Source organism: Xenopus laevis, chromosome 1S (genome assembly GCF_017654675.1).
Source record: "Xenopus laevis strain J_2021 chromosome 1S, Xenopus_laevis_v10.1, whole genome shotgun sequence".
Taxonomy (NCBI): domain Eukaryota; kingdom Metazoa; phylum Chordata; class Amphibia; order Anura; family Pipidae; genus Xenopus; species Xenopus laevis.
The window spans coordinates 171,580,873-171,602,945 of NC_054372.1; the positions used below are offsets into that span (position 1 = coordinate 171,580,873).

Below are 22,073 nucleotides of genomic sequence, written 5' to 3' on the forward strand. Positions count from 1 at the left end.
ACTACAGCAGCTTATTTATATGAACTATAGTAGTGTTTCTGAAGCAAACACAGCAGTTTTACCAGTGCAGGGCAACACAACATGATATTGTTATCAATTTAAATCACTTTAATTTTGTATGTTACTGTTCCTTTAAGTATGGCTGCTGGCATTTCATATGATATTGTGATTGACATGGAAAATATACTTTAGCCAGTCATTGAGGGATTCAGTTTTAAAATGAGGGAAGCATGCATTCTTACCTATTTTGCTGTATTTTTACTGTGCTTGTGACTTCATTTGGCCTTTGTTTTTGTTGGGCAGTGACTTTATTTAGCATGTGTCACATTTATTAACTGTGTTCTACACATTTGAATTGAGATGTGGAACTGATGGTAGTTTAATATAGTACCGATGGACGCAGAAAGTGCAAATCAACAGCTAACAAGATGGTAATAATTTGGGTTTTTCATTAGTGGAAAAACAAAAGTCGGCAAAGATTATGCACCAGGAGCAACTGCAGTGCTGAGAGCGACGTCTGTAATTCTTTGTTTTCCTCTGTCTACTGCATGTCCTGTGCTATTATTATGGGCAGAGGTTGTTGCGCTGAACTGTTGTACCATCTTTGGCTTGTTCATGGAACTTGCTTTTGTTTCAGGTTGTAATGTGAATGTACACAAAGGCTGCAAGGAGTCTACTCCTGCATGCACCAAGGTAAGAAAATTTTAAAATTAATAAATCTGTTACAAATCAACGCAGTGCAGCCTGTTTATCCATTCATATGTGGTGTCCCGGGGTTCCCATAAAACCCTGGGTTATTACCTACATTTATTGTTCTGGTAAGCGGACAGTAAGAGAACTTGGCATGTTTGTGGACAGATTGTTCATATACATAATTGCTTTAGCTGAGTACTGATAGCAATGGGGTAGGATCTATGGTAGTAGTAATATGAAGACATATTTCCCAGCTTTTCATATTTTCTTGAGAGTCTCTAATCTCTTACCTAAAAGGATATGTTCATTTATCTGGGGAGATGACAGGTGTGGCTGGGTATAATTGAGTTGGGTCTGTGTAGATAAAGGCATGGCCTAAAACTCACAGATTTTAATCTGAAATTTTGTGATGCGTGAAAATGATTTAAAGTTCTGTGCAGAGTATGACTTATTCCTCTTCTTGTCTCAAGGTATATTATCCCATAAAATACAGATAATGCCATGGGTAGTTTGGGTTTTATGGTTTGAAAGCAGTTTTAGAGAGCTTAACCTTTATATGCTTATTATAGCATATATTCAGCATTTGTTGCTGGGTTTATTGAAGCAGCACTTACTTACTCAGCCTTCAGTGGCTTCTTCTTATAGCATGCATATAACAAATGTATTAAAAATTATAGTCATATCATTAAACCGGCACTCACCATCAATTAGTCAAATCCCGGGTGCTCTTCGAAAGAGAGCAAATAGATATAGTTAGGAGCACTCACGGGTGTCGTGACAAAACAGGGTTTTATTGGAGTGTTACAGTCTACCCCCATCACGTGACCCTGTTTTGTCACGACACCCGTGACTGCTCCTAACTATATATATATATATATATATATATATATATATATATATATATATATATATATATATATATATATACAGTATATATCAGAATCATCTAACCTGCAGCACTAGGGATTCTAGTTGCTGTGGTTTGTATATATATATCTATATCTATATCTATATATATATATATATATATATATATATATATATATATATATATATATATACAACTCCCCTTTCTCTTGCCAGGGAGATGCTGGGATTGTACTATGGTTACTAATTACTACAAAGTGGAAATAGAACTGAACCCAGAAATCCATACATAGTTTGAAACCTTTAACTTACAGACTATATACATGTAATTTAATTATGCAGAAAGCTGGATTTTTACATAGTCTCTTAAATCCTTTACTTACGTGGTACTCTTGTTTTGCAGAGATTCCAAGAACGATATCACCCAAAGAGCAAGCAGGCAGCAGTTATAACAAGTAAGTGAAACACCTTGTGAACAGCTTATATGAAGTTTGATTCTCTGAACAGATGGTTGCTGTCATAGATCTCGTTGGGGGTCCCTGGCAGGGGTCACTGTACTTAGTCCAGCACATAGAGGGACCCACAGGTAGGAAGCATGTTGGAAAGCAAGATTGTATCACATAATGTATTAATCTCTTGATAATGTAGGCATTGCAGAAGCATCTTAAGCTGGCCATAGACACACAGATCCTATTGTACGAAATGAGGATTCGTACGATTTTCGGATTGTGTGTGGCGTGTGCCGACATCTTTTGTCCAGCGGAGATCGGTCGTTTGGGCGATCGGTCAGGGTTGATTTTGACCCGACTGATCCCGCCGGAGCCCATTGCGCATCGTAATCAGAACGTTCAGCCGTACAGCTGAACAATCAGATTACCTCCGATATAGCCATGTTGCCAGACGAGCGGATCTTTGCGTCTATGGCCTCCTTAAATTATCATTTTGCCTCTGGGAAGGGAGTATGGCTGTGGGATAGCAGGTATAATAGGGAGAGACGGTGCCTATAGTAACAGAGGGATAATAGTCTCTTGAAAGGGACTGTGCCTGTGGGATAGCAGGAATAGTAGGGATAAATGGTGCCTATAGTTGCAGTGGGATAATAGTCTCTGGGAAGGGAGTGTGACTGTGGGATAGCAGGTATAGTAGGGAGAGATGGTGCCTATAGTAACAGTGGGATAATAGTCTCTGGGAAGGGACTGTGGCTGTGGGATAGCAGGTATAGTAGGGAGAGATGGTGCCTATAGTAACAGTGGGATAATAGTCTCTGGGAAGGGAGTGTGACTGTGGGATAGCAGGTATAGTAGGGAGAGATGATGCCTATAGTAACAGTGGATAATAGTTTCTGGGAAGGGAGTGTGACTGTGGGATAGCAGGTATAGTAGGGAGAGATGGTGCCTATAGTAACAGTGGGATAATAGTCTCTGGGAAGGGAGTGTGACTGTGGGATAGCAGGTATTGTATGGAGAGATGGTGCCTATAGTAACAGTGGGATATAGTCTCTGGGAAGGGAGTGTGACTGTGGGATAGCAGGTATAGTAGGGAGAGATGGTGCCTATAGTAACAGTGGGATAATAGTCTCTGGGAAGGGAGTGTGACTGTGGGATAGCAGGTATAGTAGGGAGAGATGGTGCCTATAGTAACAGTGGGATAATAGTCTCTGGGAAGGGACTGTGGCTGTGGGATAGCAGGTATAGTAGGGAGAGATGGTGCCTATAGTAACAGTGGGATAATAGTCTCTGGGAAGGGAGTGTGACTGTGGGATAGCAAGTATAGTAGAGAGAGATGGTGTATATGGTAGCAGTGGGATAATAGTCTCTGGGAAGGGAGTGTGACTGTGGGATAGCAGGTATAGTAGGAAGAGATGGTGTCTATAGTAACAGTGGGATAATAGTCTCTGGGAAGGGAGTGTGACTGTGGGATAGCAGGTATAGTAGGAAGAGATGGTGTCTATAGTAACAGTGGGATAATAGTCCCTGGGAAGGGAGTGTGACTGTGGGATAGCAGGTATAGTAGGGAGAGATGGTGCCTATAGTAACAGTGGGATAATTGACACTCGATTTTGTTGCAACATTTTTTAGCAGCGACTTTTTCAAGAACTTATATAAGTTAATAAAGGGGATTCTGATTTGGTAGTTTGGTCAAATTATATTTTGCCAAACAGTGAGAAAAAGTCAAGCTTTAGGTTTGACAGCCCTACATTAAATAAATAATGGAACCCAACAATGCTTCTTTTGCCCGTGATTCAGTACTAAAGACAACTGCTTCCATAAAATGTGTCCATTTATTGTTTGAAATCTTCTCTGTAATGTAGCCAAGGGTTGACTCATGTGGAGCTTGAGCAGTTTTGCCAGTCAGTGAGTGTGTGTTTACCCACGTGTTTTATATGTTGGTCGTTCCTTGAAATCTGTTTCATCAGCTCCTAGTTGTGAGTTAGCCATTCAGAGAAACATACTTAGCAGCTGGGAGTCAATAGAACATAGATGTCTGTATATACAAATGTGTCCAGTCTAGCTTTGGCTAGAAGGTGAGAGTTTAGGACATTATAAATGCCACTTCTAGGACACATTATTTTTTAAATATAATCCTTTTGTTCCTTCATCCTAAATATACCTGTTGTATTAGTGCATAGTTTCCTAATTTTCCTTTAATGAATTGCATTCTAAAATATTGTTGCACCCTCTAAACTCTAAGGCATTAAATTACTGGGTCCCTCCTAAGCTTAGATTGTGAGCTGATGTTTTGGAGCATGGCAGGGTGACGGCTATTAACACATTTCTATATTTGATGAAGAATGGAATGCTGAAGAAAATGTTGAACGACAGAATAAATATAAAACTCTAACCTTGCACAAGGAAATCACTGTACACTGTAATAAAAACAATGGGACTGATAAGTGGGATCAGTTAAACATAGCAACCAATCAGATTGATGTTTCATTTTCTAGCTTCCAGTAAAATGTTCAAAGCAAATTACTGATTGGTTGCTATTGCACATGTGCAGTTGTGCACCTACAGTGTGTTAATACATGAGCCCTAATACTTTATATTTAATTGAATTTCTATTATCTATCAATTATCTTCATTCCTTTATACCTTAAGTCTACTAGAAATCCACGTAAACATTAAACAAACCCAATCAGCTGGTTTTGCTTCCAATAAGGGTTAATTATATCTTAGTTGGGATCAAGTACAAGCTACTGTTTAATTATTACAGAGAAAAAGGAAATCATTTTAAAAAATTTGGATTAATTGATTTCTTGATAACAGGTTTTTCGGATAACAGATCCCATACCTGTATTTGTTATTGGATAGTGTTAGTACTGTTTTTTACCATATAGAAAGAAGCTTTTAACATCCACCTATTTCTTTCTATATTAGTAACAGCATGAGTTTAGCTTCTTAGTATCACACATCTGCACAATGTCATCTTGCTTTCACTTTCTGTGTTTTGCGCTATATTTGCCCAGAATAGTAGTGCGGCGCTATTCCCCAAAGTCATTTTCTGTTGGAAGTCTGTCCCAAGGTATTTAATAACCATGGAAACTGGCATAAGCTGTTGTGTGCAATGCATTCATTTACATTCTGTAAGTCTAAGCACAGATACAGAAAGAGGCATCATTCCTTTTTGTAAATCACTGTGTAACTTGTTGGCGCTATATAATTAAATGATGATCATTTGTAAACACCAGGAGAAAATTGTATTATGTATAACTTTAGCCTGCCAGTGACTACCAGTGATGTTGATATCTTTTTATTGTAAAATAAATTAGTGTACTGTTTCTTTAAGATGCCTGTTGTTCCGCTAGGGATTGTGTAAGTATAATTATAATAATTATGTATGTGTGGGAGAGGCATTTTAGTGTTTGACCAAAGCCCCTGTGGCCTTTTCTTGGATTTGTCTTCTTTAATTGTTATTCCTTTTTTTTACTGACTGATTAAGTTGATTGCCAGAGTTCCCTATAGATTACAGGTGAAAAATCTTGAAAAATACCCTGGAGTATATAAACTGGCACGGGGAGGCCCATTTATCAAAGTCCAGATTTATCTCATTATTTTGTGAAAACGACTCCGACCAAATCCACATGGGTTTGTTCTACTTATTTATCAATCCCGAAAATTTCCTGTGCAGGAAAAAAAACAAAAAAGTTGTGAAAAAAAGAATCGCACAAATTTTCCACTCAAACAGTCAGTTTTTTTTTTATTTTTGACCGAAAACCACTACATCTTCGGATTATTGCACAAAACCCAGCACAGATCAATATATCTTCAGGACTTCTCCCATTGACTTATATGCAACCTCGGCAGGTCTGAGATGCCGGATTTTAGGATTCAGACTTTTTGCATCCTCGGGTATATTAAATTCCGGAAAAAAAATGAAATTTTTTTCCACACTAAAAAGCTGGATTTTATAGTAAAAAAAACATGAATTTTTAGGGGTTATGGCTTTCGGACTTTGATAAATAAACCCTTAGGGGCACATTTACAAAGCTCGAGTGAAGGATTCGAATTAAAAAAACTTCGAATTTCGAAGTGTTTTTTTGGCTACTTCGACCATCGAATGGGCTACTTCGACCTTCGACTACTACTTCGACTTCGAATCGAACGATTCGAACTAAAAATCATTCGACTATTCGACCATTCGATAATCGAAGTACTGTCTCTTTAAGAAAAACTTCGACCCCCTACTTCGGCAGCTAAAAGCTACCGAAGTCAATGTTAGCCTATGGGGAAGGTCCCCATAGGCTTGCCAGCGTTTTTTTGATCGAAGGATATTCCTTCGATCGTTGTATTAAATCCTTCGAATCGTTCGATTGAACGAATAATCCTTCGATCGTTCGATCGTAGGATTAGCGCTAAATCGTTCGACTTCGATATTCGAAGTCGAACGATTTTAGTTCCTAGTCGAATATCGAGGGTTAATTAACCCTCGATATTCGACCCTTAGTAAATCTGCCCCTTAGTGTATATGGCACACTTCAGTTAATGCTGAACTACACATTTCTGCATCCAGTCAAGTAGGTCTGGAAGTTTCAGTGCCATACGAAGGCTCAGTTTATATATTCCTTTCCCCCAGCATTTCCTCTGACTTCTGATTTATATACCTGGATGGGACTAGTGGGTGCATTCTTATGAGCCTTGTGCAATATTGATAGATCCATTTGTCATATTTTTGCCCAGGTGTATTCTCTAATTTGGCACGTGACACTGTTCCAGAATTCCAGAGTTTTTCATCTTTATTTGGTCAGAGGCAGATCCCTTGCACATTCTGCTTATAGGTCATACATTTTATAGATTTATCTATGCAAGCCTCAAACATTTTACTTGCCCTTTTATACCAGTATACACTAATACAAACCATAAGAGCTTGTTGCTTAGAGAGACCAGCTTATTTTAGTTGCTTTCTTATTGGTTGAACATCACCACTTATGGACTCCCATAGTTCACCACAAAACGATATTTCAGTAAACTGTTGATATTAGCCTGTAAAGTTGTTTATTTCAATGTAGAACCCACCAACACGATCCAGACACATTACATCTCACTATATTACTAGACCTTCATCTTGATGAACACACATATGAAAGATACAGGTCTGGTGAAAGACGAGGGCAGAAGAGGTTCAGTATTGATGTTGCTGGCAATAATCCAAAGGATCTTTATTTAAAGAGATTTTTTGGGTAGCCTCTCTGCTAATGCACGTTTGTTTGTGAAATGGTCGGGAATGTTTAGCCAAGTCTTTCCGCTCGCAGATTGTAGGAGTGTGAGGATGATCTTCTTGTCATAAATGGTCAAGCCATAGAAGGAGAAGTATCTTCTAAGTGATTCAAAAAACAGAAGAAGAATGTGGGAAGGCTAAGGGTCTGTGGTGTATTCTGCAGTCTAGTCCAAGTTATTAATCACAATCAGAAGAAACCCATACCCTTTAAAACATGTTCTCGCTCCTCATATATGTGGAGTATTCCCCAGCCGATACCATGTTTGGGTTCTTTTAGTATTTGTAAAGATGTAACTACATCCTTTGGATAAATATTAGACTTTTTATTGTTTGTAATGTTTGAAGTTCGAGATTTGGAGCAGAGTGCTATAATGAACATTGTATTATAGCCCTTAGGGGCAGATGCTGGCAGTAGAGGCATAGTTGTATATATTGACATATTGTTGTTTCACTTATTACCAATTGGCATAAGCCCAATCAGCAGTCATATTCCACAATGTTCCTAGTTTGCTGTTTTCCATCGTAAAAATGGGCCTCCTCCGTTGCCAGCTACAGCTCCTCAGAGGAGTGACATTTAGGGGGTTATTTATTAAAGTCCGAATTAAAAAAACTCGAAAGATTCAAGTTCTTTTAACTATAAAATCTGATTTTTTTGTGGAAAAAAAAAACTAGAGATTTACTATACCTTGAGGATGGAAAAAGTCAGAATCTGAAAATACTCCATCTCAGACCTGCCGAGGTTGTATATAAGTAAGTTTCCGTATTCTGCACTGGAATTAGCCCGAAAATCCCACTATTTTGGGCAAAAATCTGAAACACTCAAAAAATTGATATATGATTTGGATTTTTGCTAGATTTTATCGAGTTTTTACCTGCTCTGAAAAAATCTTGCTTTTTAAATAATAAATAATGAACAATTGTGGATTCTAGTTTGGTCTGACTTTTTTATTTTAAAACTTGTATTTTAATAAATAAGGCCCTTAGCATGATCTGTATAACTGCCTGGGGCCTGGTAAGAATTGATTTCTGGTAAAGTGGTTGTCACTATTCTCAGAACGTCTAAAGCTGGCCATAGACGCAAAGATCTGATCGTACGAATCCTCTATTCTTACGATTTTCGGATTTTCAGAGGGAGTCTCTCACTAGCTTTGGTCGGACATAACTTTCATACGATTGCTGTCAGGGGCAGAACATCAGCTGATCTGTTCTTTTGTACTTTATTTGATCGGCATGGTTAGTGGCAGGTCAGGAGATGGGAAAGTCCGATCGTACGATGATCTTTGCGTCTATGGCCAGCTTAAGAGACTGCAGCTCTTCTTTCCAGGCCATTGTGTGATATATTTTACAGTCAACTCTACATCTTTTATGAGAACGGGCTTTTTGGCCTACTCTTATATTAACTAGGCATGACTACAGCACAAATTCTGCAGAAAGCTTGTCATTGCTTTGATCATTTACATTTGGGGGCACATTTACTTAGCTCGAGTGAAGGATTAGAATGAAAAATACTTTGAATTTCAAAGTTTTTTTTTGGCTACTTCGACCATCGAATCGAACAATTCGAACTAAAAATCGATTTGACTATTCGACCATTCGATAGTCGAAGTACTGTCTCTTTAAAAAAACTTCGAACCACCTACTTCGCCACCTAAAACCTACCGAGCACCAATGTTAGCCTATGGGGACCTTCCCCATAAGCTTTCTAAGATTTTTTTGATCAAAGGAAAATCCTTCAATTGATGGATTAAAATCCTTCGAATCGTTCGAACGAAATGCGGTAAATCCTTCAACTTCGATATTCGAAGTCGAAGGATTTAACTTCGATGGTCGAATATCGAGGGTTAATTAACCCTCGATATTCGACCCATAGTAAATGTGCCCCATAATGTATCAAATGTATCATTTTATTATTTTTACAGATTCATCATATAAAGATATCCCACAACCTGTTCAACCTACAATGCATATCTCTACTTCTGTACCTCTGGGACTCTCCTCTGGCAAGAAAGAGACCACTCACTCTACTCCGCTGCAATCTAAAAACATCCCTGTGTTGGGCATCGATAGGTAATTATCACATCCTTTTCTCCAGAAGTCACTTACATTTTGAGAATAGAACAAAAAGAAATGGTGTCATCCAGTTGTCTTAGGATATGTATAATGTGACAGTTTTTGTTAGATTACTTTAGCCATTATCATTGTTATTGCTTCTTGCATCTCACCTTGGATTGATACAACAGCAAAGTACTGAATGCAGTGCCAGAATGCTTGATCTTGGGCTCCAGTATCTAAGAATTGAAAGTTGTGATTTTGCGTTTATGACAATAAAGGGAACATTAATGAATAGAAATGAGTTTATTAATGTGTATCGAAGGGACATACATTGTGGTGTGGCATTAGCAGGGGACTGATTATTTCAGGTAGGAGGTCATATTGCAAAATGTATATAAATATTGGTAAATAGAACAGGGTCATATGGGGGAACATGTATTGTGTGCAAGAACATTAGGAAGATCTGCCAACATAGATGGTAATATGAATAATTAGAGCTGCACATGCGTTTACAGCAGAAGGCAAATTACATTGCTTCCAAATATTTCAGAGCTTAACAAATTGAAAAAAATAAAACAATTTCTTGCTTAAAACAACTTCCCTTTTAATTTGGCTCAGCTTAAAAAATTATACAATTATACAATTAATATTCATTATTTATAGAATTATTATAAATGGGCCAACTCATTTTCTTTGTCTCGATCCAGAAGGTCAGATCCCTCATTGGAATCAGATGGGGACACTAGTGGCTCTAGATCGAGATCTCAGTCTGAAGAGCTGCTGCAAACTTTGGGCACAACTCCATCCATGGACTGTTTCACAATTGAAGGTTGGCATACATTGATTTTTAACTTTTAATAAGGGGATATGCATATTCCATCTTTCACATGCCTACCCTCTGCTTTTATCTTTGCTTTTAGTCCAGCCCCCAGTTTCAGTAGTCTGTAACATACCTACTTTAGTGTAGGATCTCAGCCCCAACTAGCTGCATGCTAAAGCATCAGCACACAAGACTAGGATTGCTTTGGAAGGCAATAACTAGTATTTGGAAGAGAGACAGAATAAGTATTTTATAGGCTAGACATAGTCTACACGCAGAATGTTTACATGATTACAATATAGACAGGCTATTCCTTAATGTTTGAAAATAGTTTTTATTTAGAGCGAAAATAAATGGAAAATGACAAGTACATATCAGCATAAGAGCAGATTTCTACTACAGCCAACTGTTTATCACCCTCAAAGATATTTTTCTCTATAGGAGCACCAGAAAGCCCTGCAAATGGAATATCATTAACTAGCCTTCTCTATATATTCTTATTAGATAAAAGGGAGAAATGTAATAATTGTGAATTTGTCTTTAATAATACATGGTAAATAGGTTGTCAATAGTAGAAGAAATGGAAATACCTTTAAATAGAGTGTAATACAGGTATGAGATCCGTTATCCAAAAAGCACTGATTTACGGAAACCCCATCTCCCATAGTCTTCATTTTATCCAAATAATCCCAATTTTTATTTTTATTTCCTTTTCCTCTGAAATAATAAAGCAGTACCTTGTACTTGATCCAAACTAAGATATAATTAATCCTTATTGGAAGCAAAACCAGCCTATTGGGTTTATTTAATGTTTAAACAATTTACTAGTAGAATTAAGGTATGAAATGTAATTACGGAAAGATCCATAAGGTCTGTTAGATCCGTTAAAACCCCAGGTCCCGAGGATTCTGGATAACAGATCTCATACCTGTGCCTGTAATTTTTATTTTTCTGTAAATATATAAGCTACTTTTGAGGGCAGTAATGTTTTTTTACAGGATTATTGTCATCCCATGTCAAGGTTTTTGAAGCTTTCTGCCATGCCCTTCCCTGCTGTAAAAATAAATTGTTTTCCCCAACCCTTAACCAATTGCCCATAGATCCTTAAACTGTTATAGTCTAGAACCTGTTTTTCCTGTTGTACCTATGTTTATATACATTTCTTTTCAACAAATAATGTACATAACATTCTGTCTTGTAGAGCTATATGCAGCCATTTATTTAACTGTAAACTGAAAGATCACTTGTTCTTATAAATCCAGCCCATCAGTTACAGTAGTAGGCTCAATGTGGCCCTTTTTTGGGATTTTGAGCCCAGCCTGCCCACAGATGTGTTCATATAGAATCATCAGTTTTATACAATCTTGCCCTCAAACATAGGGTACCATATATTCAGCCAAGTAAACTTATCATATTGGGCAGCATGGAAGTACTACATTACTAAAATCATGTTACCAACTCTTGTATAAGATCACATCCTTCCACAAGGCATGTTTATGCACACAGCAAGCAACTTTTCTGAATTGTTTTTTCCTCCGATAGATGTAGTAGATACAACTCTGTGGAGTGACTTCAGTAACGACATGCAGGAGTTCGAGGCAGAGTCATGGAGTCTTGTGGTCGATCCATTATTCTGTGAAAAACAAAAGAAAGATGTTATAAAGAGGCAAGATGTCATTTTTGGTAGGTAAATCTCTTTTGGTGCCAAATCATTATATTATATATCTGATATTGTGCTACTGGAAATATTTGTAACAGGTTCAGGGCCTGGCTCGCATTGGTCGGAAATGCATTATAAGATGTCTTGCTTCTGTCCCATATTGTGGCTGTAAGCCTTTGTGCAAGATATACAATGAAGTCCTTTATCGTTAAAAGCATACTGTTATGGGAAAAAATGTTTTTTTCAAAACAGATCAGTTAATAGTGCTGCTCCAGCAGAATTCTGCACTGAAATCCGTTTCTCAAAAGAGCAAACAGATTTTTTTATATTCAATTTTAAAATCTGACATGGGCTAGACATATTGTCAGTTTCCTAACTGCCCTAATCATGTGACTTGTGCTCTGATAAACTTCAGTCACTCTTTACTGCTGTACTGCAAGCTGGAGTGATATCACCCCCTCCCTTTCCCCCCCCAGCAGCCTAACAACTGAACAATGGGAAGGTAACCAGATAACAGTTCCATAACACAAGATAATAGCTGCCTGGTAGATCTAAGAACAACAGCCTGCCAGAAAGCAGTTCCATTCTAAAGTGCTGGCTCTTTCTGAAAGCAAATGACCAGGCAAAATGACCTGACATGGCGCCTACACACCAATATTACAACTTAAAAAATACACTTGCTGGTTCAGGAATGAAATTTTATATTGTAGAGTGAATTATTTGCAGTGCAAACAGTGTAATTTAGAAATAAAAAATAAATCATAAAAATCATGACAGAATCAGAATCAGAAATTGGAATTTTCTAATTTGAGTTAAGATTGTGATCCAACAATTATAGAAGAAAAAAAAAGCTGTGGAAGCAAGGGTGAGGGTGACTGCTTTGTTATTCTTTGACATATGACATGTCTTGTCCTTGGGGAGTATTGTAATTGCCATGCCTTGGCATTAGACAATAATAACTCATAATGGCTCATTTCCTATAGGAGCCCAATTTTGTATTAGTTAATGCAAGCAACTGAAGGCTGTCACCCCATTCTTTGCACATGTGTAAGTTTTTTAAGTTGTGCCAATTTGCTTACTGCTGCAAATGTTGCTACATGTGACAGTAGGTGCAATTACACGAGTATTCTGGAAATGTTTACCTTTCTTTGCTCTCGTTTAGCAAACAAGCACTTTCATTTTGCCTGTATTGGCTGTACAGATATGGGACCTGTTATTCAGAATTCTCGGGATCTGGGGTTTTTCTGGATAACAGATCTTTCCATAATTTGGATCTTTATACCTTGTCTACTAGAAAAACATGTAAACATTAAATTAACCCAATAGGCTGGTTTGGCTCCAATAAGGATTTATTAAATCTCAGTTTGGATCAAGAACAATACACTTGAAATATGCTTAAGCCTGCGCAAATATAACAGTCGGATGCACAATACAACAAAGGCTTCCAATCCCAAAGAAAAGAAAAAAATTGTGGTATTTATGTGCTTCCTGAAATAAAGATTTCACCATATATTGAGTCTCTTTCTTGTCCGAAGACCTTTACAGTCTCTTGGATCGCGTAACTCTTGGAAATGTGCCTGTCAATGAAGCGGTTGGTGATCTTTCACTCCAAACACAAACCGCCTCGCTGCTTAACCTCAGAGACACAAGAGATAAAGGAGCAGTTACACACCGCTATAACAAGGACACGGGGTTCCTGCTTAGTTATTACTTACAGGATCCTCTGGACTATTTGTTCACAGTGCAGCTCTGATTGTGGTCCCGTCTGGTATCTTCTGTTCCACCGTTCCACATGCGGCAAATCACTTCCTGGATCTTCTGCCTCAACAATGGGTTCTCACTTAGAGAGGGTTCCAAGGGTGAGAGCACAAGGAAAAGGAAGGCCTGTGATCTCAGAGGAACAGAGTGGGGTGCTGGGTTCCTAAAGAAAAGGACTTTAAAAGGATACAAAAGTCCTAGGGCAGAGTACAATACTAACCTTAAAGGGCATGTAAAGGCAAAAAAATAAAATCTCATTTTTACTTTCTTTAATGAAAAAGAAACCTATCTCTAATATACTTTAATTAAAAAATGTGTAACGTTTTTATAAGAAACCTGACTGTATGTAGTGAAATTCTCCCCTCATTTACTGCTGTGGATAGGAATTGTCAGACGGTCCCTAACTGCTGAGCAGGGAAACAATCATACTTATGAACAGCAGGGGGAGCCCCCGCCTTACTTCCCAGCCATGCAGAACTCAAGCAGCTTTTTTTATGACAATCCCTAAGCAGCCCAGACCACACGGAGCATGTGCACAGTCTTAGTCTTGCAAAGATGTTTAACAAAGTTTCAAGATGGTGACCCCCTGTAGCCAACTTTGAAAGCATAAATTATTTGTTTGATTAGGCTTGCGGTGCAGTAAGTTCAAGTTGATATTTAGTATACAAAATACAGCATTTCTAGCCTTATTCTATTTTAGACTTTACATGCCCTTTAAAAGAGCTTCTGTATGTGAAATATGGCTCCATGATCTCATCAGTATAAATCCCATCTGAATGCAGAAATTTCCTAGCCCACAGCGTCTGGACCATGCTGTTTGCTCTAATTGAGATCCCGGAAGAAAAAAAAATTGGATTATTTGATTATAATGGATTCTGTGGAAGACGGCCTTTCGTAATTTGGAGCTTTCTGGATAACAAGTTTCCATATAATGGATCCCATACCTGTACCAATAAATATTTATTAAAAATTATGTTTTCTTCCCTGCCACTATGTAACACATTTTCAATTTGCAACTGCAAAAAAAATTGCTCTAATTGATTTTTCCCATTCTGTTATTTTTATACATCTGAGCCCATGTTCCTCCATCAACTATAGAGCTAGACATAAACTTTAAGATCCATTTTTTATCCCACCAATAAGATTGGCCAAATTGCAATGATGCAGTCGTTTGGTGCTCAGGCTAATGATCAGGTCTATGATTAATAGCGATCCTTGCCTGATGATATTTCCAAACTTGTTAGTAGTATACACTGACACACCTTAAATGAGAAGGAAAAGTTAAATCATGGTGGGGTGCCAAATGTTAGGCACTCTTCAGTGCTTGTAATCACTTACCTGATACTTGTATTTGGGTTGACTTGTACTTGGAGTGGGTAGTCTTAAACTCAACATTGCCATATGTTAGTCATATCGCTGAGAAAGGTATTGGATATAATTGTTGTAAGTATAATACTGTTTATTAGACCCATTAGAATTTGTCTGAAAGAAATATGGAGAAAGGAAGCCATATTTTTTATTCTGTCTGTATTGAACTGGTTTTGTTTATGCTTTAAAGTGCCAGCAAGCTATGTTTCACTTCCTCCAGTCAAATGATTTTTCTTTCCACTGATGAAATCTAAACAGAGGATTATTGCCTTTTTGTACTTTACCTTGTAATAATCCACTAGAGACCAAAAGGGGAAATCCTGAGTCCTGATGGAAAAGGTTTAGTGAAGATCACACATTCAATTCAATGCCACTGGTATGCCGGTTATTTCCCTAGCAGCTTGTTTTGATACTGGAAAATGTAAAGGTCATTAATATGAGTTAAGACCACACAGGTCCCATAGCTTATAGTGTTTATAAATGAACCATTCCTAACCCTTTCTATTAAGTCTCTTACCCAATATGCAGTGGCCTGTTAGTGTTCATCTGTCTAACCGGAAAGCTGATGACTGTATCAAGAGCATAAATTAGGGATGCACCGAATCCAGGATTTGGTTCGGGATTCGGCCAGGATTCTGCCTTTTTCAGCAGGATTCGGATTTGTCCGAATCCTTCTGCCCGACCGAACCTGAACCCTAATTTGCATATGCAAATAAGGGGCAGGAGGGAAATTGTGTGACTTTTTGTCACAAAACAAGGAAGTACAAAATGTTTTCCCCTTCCCACCCCTAATTAGCATATGCTAATTAGGATTCGGTTCGGTATTCAGGCCGAATCTTTCGCAAAGGATTCGGGGGTTTGCCCGAATCCAAAATAGTGGATTCGGTGCATCCCTAGCATAAATAGAAGCTTATTTCATACACAATTTCAGGAAAAATAAACACATTTAACATATTACTTGTCGGGGAACATAGAGCTGCCATTCAAAGTGCTAATATGAAAGCACCATAGTTTGTACATTTGCAGGTTTCCCCTTTATCTGAGCCATACTGTGTGTTGTCTGGCAACACAAGACACAGAGAGATCTCAAGTGACACACAAAAGGTTAATTTATTGGGTTCTTCTTACATTTATAAATTGACTAACCCATGGCTTACTTTGTTTGAAGAACATTTCTTAAATCATCTGGGATTACAATGTATCTCCATCTCATTGCACTGTGCTGTTTTTCATGTGCAGAACTGATTCAGACGGAACTCCATCATGTCCAGACCCTGCTAATTATGTCTGAGATATTCAGAAAAGGGATGAAAGAAGAGCTTCAGTTGGACCACAGCACAGTGGACAAAATATTCCCTTGCCTGGATGAGCTGCTGGAGATCCACAAGCAGTTCTTCTCCGGCATGAAAGAAAGGAAACAGGAATCTAGGGAAGGCAATGACAAAAACTTTATCATCAGAAGAATTGGCGATATCCTCGTACAGCAGGTATTTGTTACTCTGATTGCTCAAGTTATTCCCCCTTGCTTTATAAGTGAAGCCATTCAATGTATGCAATATATCCCATGCCCTGTGTTCCCCAGTCTGACAGTGATACACTATGATTATACACTATTTAAACATTCTACAGAAGTCAGTGTTACAACTTCTGTTGATAAATGTGATATAATCATTTGCCCTCCAAATTACTGTGAATTTGTCTGTATTAATATGGACCCAAGGCATATATTTTGGGCTCAGACCCCTCTATAAGTGATTCAACATTTGACCTTATAAAAAACAATTGGCTCTCAGGCTGGTACCACATATCTTTAGACTCCATTGTGTGGGGGGACCTCCCCTCCATATGAGAATGAGAACATCTAGTATGATAGCTTTGGAGTTTTTGGCTGTTCTGATGAAAAAAACCCTGAAGTTTTTACCAGAATGGGAGGTCCAAAAAGCTTTGGAGCAGATGTGGTACAGTTTGCATAACAGAGTGGTGGAAGCTGGGCTTTTCCTTATTTATATTTTCAAGAAAAATACATTATATTGTTTCCCCACAACAATCATAAGTAACGAACTTCAGAAGTGCCAAGCTACAGGCATATAAATGTTGTATAAGCTTGGTGTGAAACCCAAACCTCTGCTTCTAAGTGGGTTACCTTTTGGTACTCTGCATTCCTCCCACTCTTCGAAAACATACAGGCTGGATAACTGGCTACTGATGAAAAGTGGCCCTAACAACCCCAGGGTAAATGATAAGACCATTAAGATATACTGTAAGTGCCACTGAAGTAGGAATCTAAGTGAATGATGACCAACCAATGTAAAGCTCTGTATTAACTTGGTGGTTGCAACATATTCCAAATAAAGGATAATAATTGGCCAATAATATAATAATAATAAAAATATCATTGTGAGTGCTCAGACTGTGCCATATCTGCTTAAGCATTAAGCTTTGTCCCTCAGTTTTCAGCAGACAATGGCAGTAAAATGAAGAAGATCTATGGAGAGTTTTGCAGTCACCATATCGAAGCACTGAGCTTGTTTAAGGAGCTACAGCAGAACAAGAAATTCCAGAACTTTATTAAAGTAAGTGATTCCGAATGTTATTTCCCAGTGTCCCTTTGTTCTTTTGTTTCAGCTCCATACCACGGGTTGTTTATAACCAGGAGGGGACTGCCTGGAAACATTTCTCTGAGGGAGCCATTAATCTTATTAGCCTAGTAACCTTCACACATTCAATGTATACATAAAGGGACCCAACAATCCAAGGCAGTCTCAGGGCTTCATGGGAAGCTGAGCAGTCATTAACTTCTATGCCTTGTGAGGTTAAGGGCACATGCTAAGATTCGGGGAGATTTAGTCGCCCGGTGACAAATCACCTCTTCTTCGGGCGACTAATCTCACTGAAAAGCCTTCCTGACAATTAGAATCTAAATCGCTGGCGGGATGGCACTCATAGAGATTTGTTTTCCAAAGTCGCCCCTCGTAAGGCAACTTCGGAAAATGAAGCGCTCCGAGTGCCATCCCGCTGTCGATTTGCGGGAAGGCAGTTCGGGGAGATTAGTCGCCCGAAGAAGAGATGATTTGTTGTCGGGCGACTAATCTCCCGAAATCTCCACGTGTGTCTCTCTGCCCTTACACTGCATATTGCACTGCAGTCTGTCTATGGCTCAGTGCACATTGGCACTTTCATCTGTCTGTGATGGCACAGATAACCATGGGTCCATTATACTTAAATTGGGAAACATCTGTGCAGATATAACCAAATGCACTAATGCACTTATGTCTGGTAACCAGCCAGTTGCAGTAGAGAACCAAAAGCAATTATCTAGTTGCTGGGGCAAAACTGGAAGTTATGTTTCTGTATTCCCCTCTCATTGTTTTAGGAAATCCATTGGCAGCTCAAGCCTACTAGGAAGAATTATAATGACCAAACAGGAGTCATTTTTGGACCTTTGCAGTTTTAAGTTCCAAGCATTGGTCGGGTCCCCTATTAATTATAACAGAACTGCAAATCTATGGAAACAATGGTTTATCAGCCATTCTCTTTTAGTTATAAAATATCTAAGAGAGCAAATAAATACTTAGCTCCAATATTACCTTTACAGGTTGGGTGGCCACCTTTTCCAGAAAAAAATACTGGCCTTTCAATATTTTTATATTTTTTCCCTATTAATAATATTGGCATCAAACATTGCTTTTACCAGCCAGATGGCAACCCTATTTATCTTTAAGGCAAAGCAAACCTTTTCCCTAAATCACAACCTAAATGACTTTCAGTTTGCCCCCCCCAGCCACTGCTGTGGGTCCCCTTACTGAGGCAAATTGGAGAGGCTTCAGATGGGTATTTTTGCCTTCCTTTGGATCAATAACCAGTTAGGCAGATTAAAAAAAAACTAAAAGGTTGAACGTGATGTACGTGTGTCTTTTTTCAACCTTATTTACTATGTTACTATGGAGCTTGACAAGAAGTGTGGGTATTTCCAAGTGGACTGAGGAGGTGGTACTTATAACACGGTCATTTATAACAGTCTATGATTTAATATACTGTATAAATCATAGACCATTTGTACTATAAGTTCTGTAAGTATGACGAGAGGAAAGCCCTGAAAGACTGATTTTTGTATTAATTCTTTTTAATTTTTATGTTATTAATAATGTTTATTGTACTCATAGTATTAGCAGGGCTGCCTCTAATATGAGACAGGAAGATCATGTAAGGGGTGTCAAATAGCTGGCCTTAGGGGAAGGCCTCTTTGCTGTTTTAAACAAATTTCCTATTACTGCAAAATTGATTGATGTGCTTTACAGCTAAAGAGTGAGGGAGTCCGGATGAACCCTTATTATACAACAAAATCAGTAAGGGTAGAGCATCACTTTTGAGGAGCAAATAAATTATTTTGGATGATCTCAGTGGGTTATGCTGTTGGGGACAATAGTATAGCTTGTGGCAGCCACAGATCTATGTGCTCCTATGATATAAAGCATATTATTGCTCTTACAAATGCAATTATGGTAAAATGTTGCCATGCTATACATCTAATTATTAAGTAAAAATTAACTCTGTATCTTAGCTGTGACATGGCAGTTCTGAATCTTGTACAATTTAATAGAGAAAAATCTTGTGCACTACAGCACCACCCAGTGGCTACTTATGGGAACATCCAGAAAGGGAGATGTTTGGAGGCAATGGTCACTGTATTGTATACTGTACATAACACAGTGATGCAAGAACCTGTATACCTTCTGTATATTGAAGGGTGAGCTGCACTGCCCTGTCATCTGTTATTTTTTATATAAGGGCTTAGCAATGTGTCATCATTCTGCACAACTTACCCTTTCTGAGTTTTTCTTTACTCGTACATTATTATAATACAAGATTTCATGTATGGGTATGGGGTCAACTCTTTCTAAATTCTTATTTGCTCATTTGCTCATGCAGTTTATGCTTCCCCAGATTTGCCAGAAAAAGAGGCTTATAAAAATGAATTGAGAAACTCTATTGTTGACTGTTCACCTGCCTATCTACCCACCAGACTTTGACATAAGCCGTTTGCATATAAAGGAATTAATAATAATAATTGCTCATTTGTGTGTTTTTCCTAGCTGAGAAACCGCAATCTCCTGGCTCGCCGTCGGGGCATCCCGGAATGCATCTTGCTTGTAACTCAGCGCATCACAAAGTATCCAGTGCTTGTGGAAAGGATATTAAAATACACCACTGGTCAGTACTTGTACCATTTAATCACATTTACTGAGAATTAGCAAGTGCCATGTGACCTTATTGGTCAGTATTCACCATTGCGCAGAGCGATAGGGATACAGACAGACGCAATCATGCTATCCTCACAGATGAACTTCTGCCAGAAGACCAGACTAATAGTAGCCTTACGGAGTGGCATGTAAGGAATGATCTAATAATGTATGGGCCCTAAAATGATTGACATAAGCCCCATTGTTTGGAACCTCTGGTCTAAATGGGATTGATAAGGAGCAGTGGCTTAAGAGAAGAGAACTCAACAGATGAAATTATTTATTGACAGTCTGTCCAACCTGCCTCCAGAGAGGCCTATCACAGATATTATATTTAATCATTTACTAATATGAATTGCTCTTTTTCAGTAAAATCCTGGTCCTAAGCATTCACTGTCTGTTCCCTTACTTTGGTATGCCCCAAATTTTAATCCAATACTGTTTATCTCTGCTTTTAGAAGGGACAGAGGAGCACACAGATCTCTGCAAAGCCCTGGGGTTGATGAAGGAGCTGCTGGGAGCAGTGGATTTGCGGGTCAATGAGTTTGAGAAAGGGCAAAAGCTGCTAGAGATTCTGAATAAAATTGAAAATAAAACCTACACCAAATTAAAGAATGGCCTGGAATTCAGAAAGCAGGACCTGACGAGCAAAGGGCGGGCGTTGCTGCGCGAGGGATTGGTGTTTTGGAAAACAGCTACTGGTCGACTCAAAGGTATTACCTGATACAGATCATCATCCTTGGGATTGAAACAGCACACCTGCATTCAAACACACTCCTTGCAATTCTGTATAGTTTTGCTAATCACCAATGTGCCGCCCCAGTCTGCTCTAATGAATTGCGCAAAAGTGCACTTTCCTAGAAATCACAGTGTGCAAAGTGCCATTCAAATGTAAATCGCCTTGTGTTTCCCCCACAGTGCATTTTTATCCAGAATTCCTATCCAGAAGAAACAGGAGAAATGCAATGGCAGCTTTGTGGAATTGCAAGGATGTGCTAGGGTGGAAGTACCTTTATCAAATAGTGTTAATACATGCACCCCATTTTTTGGATGCTTTGGAGCTACCACCATTTTGTATGTGGCGTTCAGTTGAGGCTGTGACAACAGGCGTAACAGACTCAAACACTAATGCCAACACTGTGCACCAGTAGTGACACAATCCCCACTTGGACAGGCCTAAATTGCCCCCGATTTGCAAAAATGTATCAACTCAGTGGCTACAGTTGTGGGAGATGTAAGCAAGCACATGGGGTTATTTACTAAAATCTAAACATTTTTCATCATTAAAACCACTTAGACTCCCATGCACATTTTTACCGTATTTATCAATAAATGAACGCAAAAAAACTTTTAGCAGCATCGGGGGTTTAATAAATCTCGCCTTTAAAACACCGACTAGAAGACGGGACTTTAATGAATAACCCCCTTAATGTTTTCATTATTTCTTTAGATATTCAAGCACTTCTGTTAACAGATATCTTGCTGTTTCTGCAAGAGAAAGATCAAAAATATGTTTTTGCTACTGTGGTAAGTTATTTTATATGTGTGTATATAGATATATATATATATATAGCTGCATGCACAAATATCTACTTATGTACAAAGATGTGTTTGAATTTATATGAATGATTCCCCAAGTGAATATATATAAATACATACATGACCATACAATTTAAATGCTATACAGGAAGATGAATGTTATTGTGTGTTTTATATGTTTACATGGCCTTTACTGTAAGAGATTTTAAAAACACAGTAGGACACAATGATAACAATATAAATGACACAGTAGTCTGTTTCCACTTAGCCAGTAAAAGACCATGGTTTTTTATCATTCACTCTGTCTTGGGATCCAGTTCTGCCTTTTTCTTATACAAACTTTCAAATGGAACATGATAAC

The 22,073-nt window shown here is 38.3% G+C and overlaps 1 protein-coding gene across 3 annotated transcripts in view; it reads left to right on the forward strand.

The window, feature by feature from the left end:
- Nucleotides 1–22,073, forward strand: part of arhgef28.S (Rho guanine nucleotide exchange factor 28 S homeolog) — a 136,983-nt gene that overhangs the window by 97,593 nt on the left and 17,317 nt on the right. For all 3 annotated transcript variants that reach the window (XM_041580498.1, XM_041580499.1, XM_041580500.1), the window contains 10 exons: nucleotides 638–693; nucleotides 1,964–2,015; nucleotides 9,195–9,342; nucleotides 10,035–10,156; nucleotides 11,690–11,830; nucleotides 16,173–16,420; nucleotides 17,384–17,506; nucleotides 20,027–20,144; nucleotides 20,632–20,886; nucleotides 21,624–21,700. In XM_041580498.1, the coding sequence (XP_041436432.1) occupies nucleotides 638–693; nucleotides 1,964–2,015; nucleotides 9,195–9,342; nucleotides 10,035–10,156; nucleotides 11,690–11,830; nucleotides 16,173–16,420; nucleotides 17,384–17,506; nucleotides 20,027–20,144; nucleotides 20,632–20,886; nucleotides 21,624–21,700 (1,340 nt within the window). The remainder of the gene's footprint in view (nucleotides 1–637; nucleotides 694–1,963; nucleotides 2,016–9,194; nucleotides 9,343–10,034; nucleotides 10,157–11,689; nucleotides 11,831–16,172; nucleotides 16,421–17,383; nucleotides 17,507–20,026; nucleotides 20,145–20,631; nucleotides 20,887–21,623; nucleotides 21,701–22,073) is intronic.